This window comes from Pygocentrus nattereri, chromosome 2, assembly GCF_015220715.1.
Source record: "Pygocentrus nattereri isolate fPygNat1 chromosome 2, fPygNat1.pri, whole genome shotgun sequence".
Classification (NCBI taxonomy): Eukaryota; Metazoa; Chordata; class Actinopteri; order Characiformes; family Serrasalmidae; genus Pygocentrus; species Pygocentrus nattereri.
Window position 1 is genome coordinate 30,781,574 of NC_051212.1, and position 13,550 is coordinate 30,795,123.

At 38.7% G+C, this 13,550-nt stretch overlaps 1 protein-coding gene across 2 annotated transcripts in view; it reads left to right on the forward strand.

Moving 5' to 3' along the window:
- The window catches only part of LOC108436227 (solute carrier family 2, facilitated glucose transporter member 4), a 31,504-nt gene that overhangs the window by 11,631 nt on the left and 6,323 nt on the right, over window positions 1-13,550 (forward strand). For both annotated transcript variants that reach the window (XM_017712582.2, XM_017712583.2), the window contains exons 4-7: window positions 7,911-8,035; window positions 8,725-8,840; window positions 10,066-10,228; window positions 13,254-13,441. In XM_017712582.2, the coding sequence (XP_017568071.1) occupies window positions 7,911-8,035; window positions 8,725-8,840; window positions 10,066-10,228; window positions 13,254-13,441 (592 nt within the window). The remainder of the gene's footprint in view (window positions 1-7,910; window positions 8,036-8,724; window positions 8,841-10,065; window positions 10,229-13,253; window positions 13,442-13,550) is intronic.

Here is a 13,550-nt window from a genome sequence, read left to right on the forward strand (position 1 = left end):
TTTTCTTTAAACGGAAGAAGAGAATGTTTTGGGGAAAGTTTGTGAAACAGGATAACGCTTTATTCAAGCAGTACCAGTTGGTAATGCATAACATAATGCTTACTTATGATGTACATCCATCCATTAAAATTTGGCATAAATATTAACAAAAACAAATGTAAATAAAATGCAAATAAAAACAAAGTTGACTTATAAATCTACTTTGACATGTACTTGAAAAAAAAGTACAAAGACAAGATATGTATTATTGGACTAATTTCATAGTTTTTTGTAGATATATGTTCATTCTGAAATGATTGCCAATTGACAATTTAAGATGAATGCTTGTGATCATCCATCCCTCTGATGCCACAACTTAAAAAAAATGTCATGTTTCTGTGATAGATATCCCTACATGGGCTCAGGAATAATAATAAGAATAAACAGTCTGTTGCTGCAGGTACACTTGGAGGTTCAAACTGCACTATACACAACAGCATCCAGAAACGCCACCAACTTCTCTAAACTTTCATCTGAAATAAAATATCCCTGATCCCGCTAATTTCTGTGAAAAACTTAAATCAAGTCTCTGGAAAAGAACAGAAGCTGTAATAAAGCCAAACAGGGGACACATTAAATACTAATGCTTCTGTTTAATTTCCTTTTAATTGTATGTTTTCTGCTTTTGCTATCTGACACCAAAAATAATTATGTTGTTATTAAGCAGGAAATTAATTAATTGGATGGCCTTTTTTTCACTGTAGCAAAGCGAACTGTGCTAAACTTTCTTTTCCCCCCTTCCAAAGGCTTCTGTATCTTGTTGGGACCACAGACAGGAACAGCGATTAATTTAAAGGAAAGTCTTTAAGAGAAGGGACAAGGAAAGGAGAGGGAAAGGAGACAGAGAAAGATAAGAGAAGGGGATTAGATTCAGCTATTTAGCCTCATGCGTCTGGATTGGACTAGAAAGAAGGTCAAGGTCACACCAGTTTTGTGCTGATCTGTGTCACTGAGCCCACGAATCTGCACCCTCCTACACACATGTTCTTTGTCTAGGGTTTCAGTTAGCTTACATAATGTAGCACATTCTCTGGCATTTGAACTAAAGCACCTGTCCATTTCTATAAACCTGAAAAGCTGTCATTGGATCAGGCAAACAAAAATAAAACTCTTATAAAGTGGGCTTTAAATCAGAGCGAGGTTGTATACAATGACAGCAAACCATTTGCGGTAGGCCAAAAGCAAGTGTTTCAGAATTGCAAGGTAATTTATACATTCTGTTAGCATAATGCCTGTTCTGAGCAGACTCCTTCATCTATAGCCATCTAGTGAAACATCACTGGTACTACACAGCTGTGCCAGAATTACTAGAGCCTGCACACAGATTGTTCACGGACATTGATTTATATCAGTATTGGGCAAAATTCTTTGCAAAACTAGTGATGGCTGAATACAGAATACACAGTCCTAAATGGATTCAGTAACATATTCCATTACAAAACATAAAAAGAAACATATTTAGAATAGATTTACAATACATATACATTACAACATCTGAGAAAACTCTGTAGTAATTCTCATTCATGCTACTGTTTACTGTCACTGGTTGGCAGTTTTCTTGTAATTCTACTTTTTATGAAAAATTCAATTATTCAAATGAATACAAATTTCTCAACATTATTTTGTCTCTCATAGCCCACTTCAGTCCACTGCTGTTCCCATAATGCTGTGATCTAAGTCAACAATTTGCCAAATCCTAATAACACATTTTGCTAATTTGACTATAAAGTGAGTAGCTATGTGATTTTCAGTTAATAAAATCAGTCCAGTACAATACCAAAGCTGACCTTATCATTCAGGACCATACCCTTCAAAGAAGTTTATTAACACTGAGATTAATAACTGACTCATCACAGTGATTTATCAGTCTATGGAAGAACTTCAGTGTTTGTATAAGACATTTTTTTATTTCTTCTTTAAAGTGCATCTTTACATGCTGTAAAGATTTTAAAATAGCTAATAAACAATGCTGATGGTGTGTCCTTTAAATATATAAAGTATATAATTTTTTACTTAGCTGGTATAAGTAAAAGTTTTCTCCTTAAGAAAGGTAACTGTATTCTGAATTTTACAAAATAACTTGGACTGAATACAGGTACCTGAATACATATTCCAAATAATTGTATTCCATTATATCCCTGGGTATTCATTAATATTACAATACCAGAGACATTTTATTTTGAGCAGAGGCAAAATGATATCAACTTACAAGTGTAAGCAAGGCCATGACTTTTAGCTCTATCAAGTAAGTATTACATTCAAATTACATGGGCCAGTTTCTTGGGCATGGATTAAAGAGGTTTTTCAAAATTTCTGCATAGTTAATAAATGTAAACAAGGTTGGTCAGACTGTTTTGATGTGAAATAGTTCATTGTAAACAAAGCTACTGTCTCAGATTTCTTTACAGTGATGGTGATAGGAACCAGGAGTCACAATGTTTGGAATGCAAACAATCATTTTATTTAATATGCAAAACCACCAGTGAACCTACACGTCTGCTGAGTTGTTATATGTAATGTTGATTACTCTAAACAAAATCTTCCACTTCTAGCCACTGTTTTGCCCTACAATGCACTGCATGTAGCTCTTTGCTATGAAGAACAATTTCAGATAAAATCTTTAAAAAATATTGTAAACATTATATTAGGCATCAGGCAGCATATTCATAATAATTAAATGTAATAACTTTCAGTAATGTAGCTTTTAGCGATATTAAATGCTTGACATCTGGTTTCTATCTACACCACCATTGTGAACAGTTCTGACTCAACATTTCACACCAAACAACTTTGAATTACTTTGTTTACATCTTAAGACAAATGCAGATAAAAAAAAAAGTTGAATTAACCTTTAAGCCTAATATTGGATTAAACTGCAGTGCCAAAGGAGTTTCACTATTACACATCTCTTTTAGTCTACACTCCAAAAAAAAAAAAAAAAAAAAAAAAAGATTGTTCTTTAAGGTTTCTTTGGTAAAGAAAATTGTTCTATATAGATCCATCAATCCTCAAAGAACCCTTTGCATGTTTAAAGGGTTCTTTGCATGAATGGTTCTTCAGATTGATGGAAAGTGTGCTGTACAGAGTCCTTTTTGGAAGGACCATTATTTATTCTTCTATTTTGCCAGTTTGCAGTGTAGTCCATGTAGTTACTGTGTAATAAGCCTCGGTGTAAAGATGTAATGAGCCTCAGATTTTAATAGCACCAATGATCACTACAGCGTATGTCAAAGTATCCAGACATGCCTTCTAATTAGTGAATTCAGCTACTTTAAGGCAGAGATGCACATCAGCCTAAGGTCACCATGCCCATTGTTAAGTGTTGGCTAGAAGGGTATTAAGTCTCCCAGCACTGAGCTGTGGAGCAATGGAACAGTGTTCTCTGAAGTGATGGAGCTCCACTCAATACATTTGGGACAAGCGGGAGTGACCAGATCTATGATCCAGAACTAATCATCCATTATTTTATTTAATGTTTGTGTTTAATAAATCCATAATCGTTGGATCTTAAATAACTATGATATAAAATCCTACACTATATCCAAAAAAAAGTGGCCAGACACACTTAAGATTAAGTGACCCTTATTAGTCCCACAACGGGGAAATTTCATCTCCGCATTTAACCCAACCGTGAAGTGAAACACCACATACCCTCTGGTGAGCACACTTGCCCGGAGTGGTGGGCAGCCCAATCCTCAGCACCCGGGGAGCAGTTGGGGGTTAGGTGTCTTGCTCAAGGACACCTCAGTCATGTGCTGTCGGCTCTGGGGATCAAACCAGCGACCTTCCGGTCACGAGGCTGGTTCCCTAACCTATCCCTAGCCTAAGGTCACTATGGCCAGTGCAAAGATAGGTTTAAACCCCCCAGCATTGAACTGTGGAGTAGTGGATTTATGTTCTATGGAGTGATAGAGCACCATCTAATAGCTTTGGGATGAGCTGGGATCCAACATCAATACCTCACTAATGCTGTTTAGGGTTGAATGAAATCAAATCTTCACAGAAATGTTCCAACATTTACTGTAAAGCCTCCTCAGAAGATTATAGGCTGTTACAGGGAACAAAACACTTATTAATACCCTTGACTTCAGGGGAAATGCTGGATGAGAAGGTATCTAGAAACCTTTGAAGAGACAGCACAGTGCATCATTCCTATTACCATTAATGATTACTATTAATTACTATTGACAGGTTATGTCAAACCAAATCACGTTGACTGTCACAATATATCACATTTACACAGGTGGAAAGTGAATGAAAATCTTAGGTGCGTAGCCCAATTATAGAATTTAAATACAACCACAATTCCAATGAAGTTGGGACGTTGTGTAAAACATAAAAACAGAACACATGGATTTGCAAATCATTTTCAATCTATATTCAATTGAATACACTACAAAGACAAGATATTTAATGTTCAAACATATAAACTTTGTTTTTTGCAAATATTCACTCATTTTTAATTTGATGCCTGCAACACGTTCCAAAGAAGTTGGGACAGGGGCATGTTTACCACTGTGTTACATCACCTTTGCTTTTAACAACACTCAATAAGCATTTGGGAACTGTTGAAGCTTTGTAGGTGGAATTTTTTCCCATTCTTGCCTGATGTACAACTTCAGTTGCTCAACAGTCTGGGATCTCCGTGCGCCACACATTTTCAATGGGAGACAGGTCTGGACTGCAGGCAGGCCAGTCTAGTACCCGCACTCTTTTACTATGAAGCCACGCTGTTGTAATACGTTGGCATTGTCTTGCTGAAATAAGCAGGGACATCCCTGAAAAAGACGTTGCTTGGATGGCAGCATATGTTGCTCCAAATCCTGCATGTACCTTTCAGCATTAATGGTGCCTTCACAGATGTGCAAGTTACCCATGCCATGGGCACTAACACACCCCCATACCATCAGAGATGCTGGCTTTTCAACTTTGTGCTGATAACAATCCGGACAGTCCTTTTCCTCTTTGGCCCGGAGGACACGACATCCATGATTTCCAAAAACAATTTGAAATGTGGACTCGTCAGACCACAGGACACTTTTCCACTTTGTGTCAGTCCATCTCAGATGAGCTCGGGCCCAGAGAAGCCTGCGGCGTTTCTGGGTGCTGTTGATATATGGCTTTCGCTTTGGATGGCAGAGTTTTAACTTGCACTTGTAGATGGAGCGACGAACTGTGTTCACTGACAGTGGTTTTCTGAAGTGTTCCTGAGCCCATGTGGTAATATCCGTTACAGAATGATGTCGGTTTTTAATGCAGTGCTGCCTGAGGGATCGAAGGTCACGGGCATTCGGTGTTAATTTTCTGCCTTGCCGCTCACTTGCAGAGATTTCTCCAGATTCTCTGAATCTTTTGATGATATTATGGACTGTAGATGATGAAATCCCTAAATTCCTTGCAATTGCACGTTGAGAAACGTTGTTCTTAAACTGTTGGACTATTTGCTCACACAGTTGTTCACAAAGTGGTGAACCTCGCTCCCCATAATTGCTTGTGAACGACTGAGCCTTTCAGGGATGCTCCCTTTATACCCAGTCATGACACTCACCTGTTTCCAATTAACCTGTTCACCTGTGGAATGTTCCAAACAGGATTTGAGCATTCCTCAACTTTCCCAGTCTTTTGTTACCCATGTCCCAACTTCTTTGGAATGTGTTGCAGGCATCAAATTCAAAATGAGTGAATATTTGCAAAACAAAACAAAGTTTATCCATTTGAACATTAAATATCTTGTTTTTGTAGTGTATTCAATTGAATATAGGTTGAAAAGGATTTGCAAATCATCGTATTCTGTTTTTATTTATGTTTTACACATGTCCCAACTTCATTGGAATTGGAGTTGTACAAAATAATATATAAATATCTAAGGGAAAAAAAAATACACACACACACACCGACTCTGAATATGCACAATATACACTAGTATTGCACTATTCCAATGTGCAGTTGTACTGTAATGTTATGAAAGTTATGAAATAAAACTATGAAATGTGCTGTTGTACACATTCCGTATCTGCAGTTAGTCTGAGGTAGATATTAAATGAGATGCAGGTACACAGGATAGAATACTGATATAGAAATCTTCCAGATTCTACAGGATATGGATAGAAGATGTACAAGATGTCAATCTACACTGCTCAAAAAAAATAAAGGGAACACTTAAGCAACACAATATAACTCCAAGTAAATCAAACTTCTGTGAAATCAAACTGTCCACTTAGGAAGCAACACTAATTGACAATCAATTTCACAGCTGTTGTGCAAATGGAATAAACAACAGGTGGAAATCATTGGCAATTAGCAAGAAACACTCAATAAAGGAGTGGTTCTGCAGGTGGGGACCACAGACCACTTCTCAGTACCTTTCTGCTTTCTGGCTGATGTTTTGGTCACTTTTGAATGTTGGTGGTGCTTTCACACTCGTGGTAGCATGAGACGGACTCTACAACCCACACAAGTGGCTCAGGTAGTGCAGCTCATCCAGGATGGCACATCAACGCGAGCTGTGGCAAGAAGGTTTGCTGTGTCTGTCAGCGTAGTGTCCAGAGGCTGGAGGCGCTACCAGGAGACAGGCCAGTACACCAGGAGACGTGGAGGAGGCGGTAGGAGGGCAACAACCCAGCAGCAGGACCGCTACCTCCGCCGTTGTGCAAGGAGGAACAGGAGGAGCACTGCCAGAGCCCTGCAAAATGACCTCCAGCAGGCCACAAATGTGCATGTGTCTGCACAAATGGTTAGAAACCGATTCCATGAGGATGGTATGAGGGCCCGATGTCCACAGATGGGGGTTGTGCTCACAGCCCAACACCGTGCAGGATGCTTGGCATTTGCCAGAGAACACCAGGATTGGTATATTCGCCGCCCTGTGCTCTTCACAGATGAAAGCAGGTTCACACTGAGCACATGTGACAGACGTGACAGAGTCTGGAGATGCCGTGGAGAGCGATCTGCTGCCTGCAACATCCTTCAGCATGACCGGTTTGGCAGTGGGTCAGTAATAGTGTGGGGGGGGCATTTCTTTGGAGGGCCACACAGCTCTCCATGTGCTCGCCAGAGGTAGCCTGACTGCCATTAGGTACCAAGATGAGAACCTCAGACCCCTTGTGAGACCATATACTGGTGCGGTTGGCCCTGGGTTCCTCCTAATGCAGGACAATGCTAGACCTCATATGACTGGAGTGTGTCAGCAGTTCCTGCAAGATGAAGGCATTGAAGCTATGGACCGGCCCGCCTGCTCCCCAGACCTGAATCCAATTGAGCACATCTGGGACATCATGTCTCGCTCCATCCACCAACACCACGTTGCAGCACAGACTGTCCAGGAGTTGGCCACCTCACCAGGAGCATGCCCAGGCATTGTAGGGAGGTCATACAGGCACGTGGAGGCCACACACAATACTGAGCCTCATTTTGACTTATTTTAAGGACATTACATCAAAGTTGGATCAGCCTGTCGTGTGTTTTTCCACTTTAATTTTGTGTGTGACTCCAAATCCAGGCCTCCATTGGTTAATAAATTTGATTTCCATTGATGATTTTTGTGATTTTGTTGTCAGCACATTCAACTTTGTACAGAACAAAGTATTCAATGAGAATATTTCATTCATTCAGATCTAGGATGTGTTATTCGAGTGTTCCCTTTATTTTTTTGAGCAGTGTATATGTGTAAGTACATATTTGCTAGATTGAAGGTGCAGAGGATCAGAGTGAGTCTGATGAGATGTGGATGAGGTGGTGATTGTCCATGATGACTCAAAGGTGCAGTGATGGGCCTATAGACCGATACACCAGCACTACTGGCTGTTCAGAAGCCTCATGGTCTACTGTACAGTATAGTTATCTTTGTAACATCAGCGCGTCTGTTTTGACAGGAGGAAAGCAATGCTCATCAATAATCTCCTGGCGTTCATTGGAGGAGGTTTGATGGGGATGTCTAAAATCAGCCAGTCGTTTGAGATGATGATTTTAGGACGTTTCACTATTGGGGCCTATTGTGGTAAGTCCTGCTTTTTAAAATGGGAGAATTCTGTTTATCTTGTTCTGTCTTTTTTTACATTTTCATTTGAGCTGGTAATTGCATAATATTCAAAGTGATTTTACCAAATGAGATGTTTACAGTGAAAGGTAAAGCAAACACAGAGAAAGATCACAGCTTTGAGTAATTCTCACCTTAAAGAAACAACAAGTGAAACCATATCTTACACTTACAACTTCAGAGAACATAGTGTAAGCCCAGGCTTTTTCTAAAGCATCTAAGAACAGTTTGAATACATTGTTCCTCTGGATAAATATGACTCACAGATGGGTCCCACTGTTTTGTTGTCCAGAATTAATAGATATGATCTGATGAAAGAACAACATTTTGATCCACAAAGGAAATGTATAGAATTTCCAAATTTGGTCTTAGTGCCGTTTACATATTGCTGTCTGCTGGACATAAATTAATCTACATGGATAAAAGGGCAACCTTAATTTTAACCTTTTACAGCAAATAGGGCAACAAATAAACAGAAATAGACATCAAATTGACAGAAATCGAAGACAGGAATCAATATTTACATCTGATATAAACCATATCATTATATGATTTAAAGTTTGATATGTTTAAATGATAAAAGAACTTTATATGATATAAAGTTTGACATCTGATATAAACCAAAGCATCTCTAAATAATCTCTTCTTAGGGTTGGCATCAGGGTTGGTGCCCATGTATGTGGGGGAGATTTCACCAACCAATCTGAGAGGAGCTCTGGGCACACTGCACCAGCTAGCCATCGTCACTGGAATACTGATTGCTCAGGTACACTGACACTGCCCTAACTCTTTCTGTCTATAGAGATATCATACATCACTCTCAAGAAGCATTTTTGTAAAAAAAAAAAAAAAAAAAGATAATATAAAGGTTTTATCCCGAAGTTTTTTTCTTAGAACAGTAAACCGTTTAGAAACCTCAATGTTTTAGGGGACATTTGTACAACTCCATTTCCAAAAAAGTTGAGACGCTGTGCAAAATTTATATATAAACAGAATGTGATCTTATGCAATCCTTTAAACCCTATATTTAATTGGAAACAGTACAAAGACAACATATCTGAAAAACTGATTTTTTACAATATTTTTTGAAAAATATATGCCTGTTTTGTATTTCAGGCCAGCAGGATGTTAAAAAAAAGTTGGGAAAGGGGCAACAAAAGGCGGGTAAAGTTGGGTTATGCTAAAAAACACACTGTGGTTCATCTCACAGCTAATTAGATTAATTGGAAACAGGTCAATAACATGACTGGGTATGGGTCTTTCAGAAGTAAAGGTGGGGAGCGGTTCTGCACTCTGAGGGGCAAATGGTACAACAATTCAAGAGTAACATACATTTATCAACATAAAATAGCAAAGAACTCAGTCTACAGTACATAATATCATTCCAGTATCAGAATATAATTCCGGCCATGATCTTCAAGCCCTCAGAGGGCACTGCTTTAAAATTAGACGTGATTCGGTAGTGGAAATCACTGCATGGACTCAGGACCACTACATTACCACAGCATGCCTCTGCACTGTCTGGATGCTAACCTGACCTGCCTACAGTCCAGACCTGGCAAGAATGGGAAAACACTTCACTTTTAAAACTGGAGAAATTGGTCTCCTCAGTACCCAAACACCTACAGAGTGCTGTTAGGTGTTGCAACACAGTGGTATAATACTTGTCCCCGTCCCAACTTTTTTAAAAACGTGTTGCTGGCATTACATTTTAAATGGGCATGTTTAAATGTATTTTTCAAAAAACAAAAACAATTCTCAGTTTCAACAGTTGATATGCTGCTTTTTACTCATTTCATTTCAATATAGGGTGTAAATAATTTGCATAACATTGCATTCTGCTTTTATTTACATTTTGCACAACGTCCCAGCGACTTGTAGACTGATTGTTAGTGGCAAGTAATTCTAAGCTACATAGCTTTAATAACTTTAGGCAGTCATAATGCCTAAATCAGTTTAAAAGTCATTATCAGTCATTTCTACCTCGACAGATTTTGGGCCTTGAGTCTTTGCTGGGCAGTGAGGAGTTATGGCCTGTGTTGATGGGTATTACAGTGATCCCTACAGTCCTCCAGATGGCGTTGTTGCCCTTCTGTCCAGAAAGCCCACGTTTCCTTTACATCATCCGCTGCCAGGAGCACCATGCCAAGAGTGGTGAGGTGACACACCAAATAAATCACGCTGTGCTAAAAAGGAATTTGGAAGCCGTACCAAATAAAGCCTCCATACAAAATACATGCATCCGCATAGCGACTTCTCAAAAAAATGAAGACTTAATTTTTTGCAGCATGTGTTTCTATTATCATTTCTGGGGCCCAGATGTAAAACTTAAGACACTGTTGATGGGCAGGGCTGCAGATGATTCCTTAATAACTGCGAATGCAATATAGCATTAAGAGTGAATTGATGATCAAATGAATATACAGATCAAATAACTATTCATAGTTTATGTCTGGAAATGTCAACTTCTTGTTGTTGCCAAAATACTACAAACTTTGAACAAACCATCAGTAGTGTAGAGTTTATAGCATTTCAATTGAGTTATTATATGAATATTATTCAGTTATTAATATGATGGTATAAAGTGGTTCTATAGTTTTTAATGGCAGTGTAGGTCTTTTACTCTTGACTACTTGGCTTATTAACAATTACTTGTTCTAGTTCTAGAGTTTGGTAGTATTAGTCATGGGAGGTATGATGGAAATCCCACTTCATCATCTTTAAGCCAGATGAAAGCAGGAGGTATTTTGAAACTTCTTTGCAATTATATCTGTATTCTGGTCTCACTGAAAATTCCCCTCCCTCCCCCACCTGCTCATGCATAGAGCCGTCAAACTCAATGGTCTATTTCTTATGGATCCAATATTTTTCAATTTATTTAAAAAATTAAGAATTTGAATAATAAATATTTAATAGCCCTTTTCTACATTTTGTTCATGCATTGAACACCTTATTTACAGTCTAGAAGTAACTCAGGTTTTGGTTCAGATTCAGCAGTGTAACCGGTGCTGTGTCTAATAAGAACTGCTTGGACAAAATGCATGAATAAAAAGGCTATCTAAATGCAGTGTTATTAACATTAGTTACTTTCAGTTTGTGAAGTACTTCCAATGCCATTGAGGATATTCCAATGGTTTTCCTGCTCTAACACACCCACCATAACTCAAGAAGATTTTATAAATTATAGCTGTATAGTCAGATCATACGTGTTACAGTAGGAAAAACAACAAAATAAGCTGAGCAGGGCTACTCTGGGACCATCAATTGAGAACTACGGCCCTAGTGACATCTAAATATATACATATATTTACATTACATACACACACACACACACACACACACACACACACACACACACACACACATACATACATATATATATATATATATATATATATATATATATACATATATATATATACATATATATATATATATACACACACACACACACACACGCACACATACATATATATATACAGTGGTGCTTGAAAGTTTGTGAACCCTTTCGAATTTTCTATATTTCTGCATAAATATGACCTAAAACATCACCAGATTTTCACCCAAGTCCTAAAAGTAGATAAAGAGAACCCAGTTAAACAAATGACACAAACATATTACACTTGGTCATTTGTTTATTCAGGAAAATTATCCAATATTACATATTTATGAGTGGCAAAAGTATGTGAACCTGTAGGATTAGCAGGTAATTTGAAGGTGAAATTAGAGTCAGGTGTTTTCAATCACTGGGATGACAATCAGGTGTGAGTGGGCACCCTGTTTTATTTAAAGAACAGGGATCTTTCAAAGTCTGCTCTTCACAACACATGTTTATGGAATTGTATCATGGCCAGAACAAAGGAGATTTCTGAGGACCTCACAAAAAGAGTTGTTGATGCTCATCAGGCTGGAAAAGGTTACAAAACCATCTCTAAAGAGTTTGGACTCTACCAATCCATCATCAGACAGATTGTGTACAAATGGAGGAAATTCAAGACCATCGTTTCCCTCCCCAGGAGTGGTCGACCAACAAAGAACACTCCAAGAGCAAGGCGTGTAATAGTCGGCGAGGTCACAAAGGACCCCAGGGTAACTTCTAAGCAACTGAAGGCCTCTCTCACATTGGCTAATGTTAATGTTCATGAGTCCACCATCAGGAGAACACTGAACAACAATGGTGTACATGGCAGGGTTGCAAGGAGAAAGCCACTGCTCTCCAAAAAGAATAATGCTGCTCGTCTGCAGTTTGCTACAGATCACGTGGACAAGCCAGAAGGCTATTGGAAGAATGTTTTGTGGATGGATGAGACCAAAATAGAACTTTTTGGTTTAAATGAAAAGCATTATGTTTGGAGAAAGGAAAACACTGCATTCCTGCATAAGAACCTTATCCCATTTGTGAAACATGTTGGTGGTAGTATCATGGTTTGGTCCTGTTTTGCTGCATCTGGGCAGGACGGCTTGCCATCATTGATGGAACAATGAATTCTGAATTATATCAGAGAATTCTAAAGGAAAATGTCAGGACATCTGTCCATGAACTGAATATTAATAGAAGGTGGGTCATGCAGCAAGACAATGACCCTTAGCACACAAGTCGTTTTACCAAAGAATGGTTAAAGAAGAATAAAGTTAATGTTTTGGAATGGCCAAGTCAAAGTCCTGACCTTAATCCCATCGAAATGTTGTGGAAGGACCTTGAAGTGAGCAGTTAATGCGAGGAAACCCACCAACATCCCAGAGTTGAAGCTGTTCTGTACAGAGGAATGGGATGAAATTCCTCCAAGCCGGTGTGCAGGACTGATCAACAGTTACCGGAAACATTTAGTTGCAGTTATTGCTGCACAGGGGGGGTCACACCAGATACTGAAGGCAAAGGCTCACATACCTTTGCCACTCACAAATATGTAATATTGGATCATTTTCCTCAATAAACAAATGACCAAGTGCAATATTTTTGTGTCATTTGTTTAACTGGGTTCTCTTTATCTACTTTTAGGACTTATGTGAAAATCTGATGATGTTTTAGGTCATATTTATGCAGAAATATAGAAAAATCAAAAGGGATCACAAACTTTCAAGCACCACTGTGTATATATATATATATATATATATATATATATATATATATATATACACACACACACATTGAACACACATCCCGCTGTGTCCTACTCAGGCCTGAGACGGCTTACGGGGCGGTTGGATGTGAGTGAGGACTTGGCAGAAATGAAGGAGGAGAAAAGGAGGATGGACATGGAGAGGAAGGTGTCGATTGCTGAGCTTTTCCGCTCTCCGCTCTACAGGCAGCCAATCATCATAGCCATTCTACTGCAGCTCTCTCAACAGCTGTCAGGAATCAATGCAGTGAGTAACGAGTGCAACTGTTTCTTTACGAGCAAGGAGTTAACTGGAACACAAAAACACAGTGCTATTTGGTTGTGGCTCAGGGGTCATCAATTTAATCAAATCCATC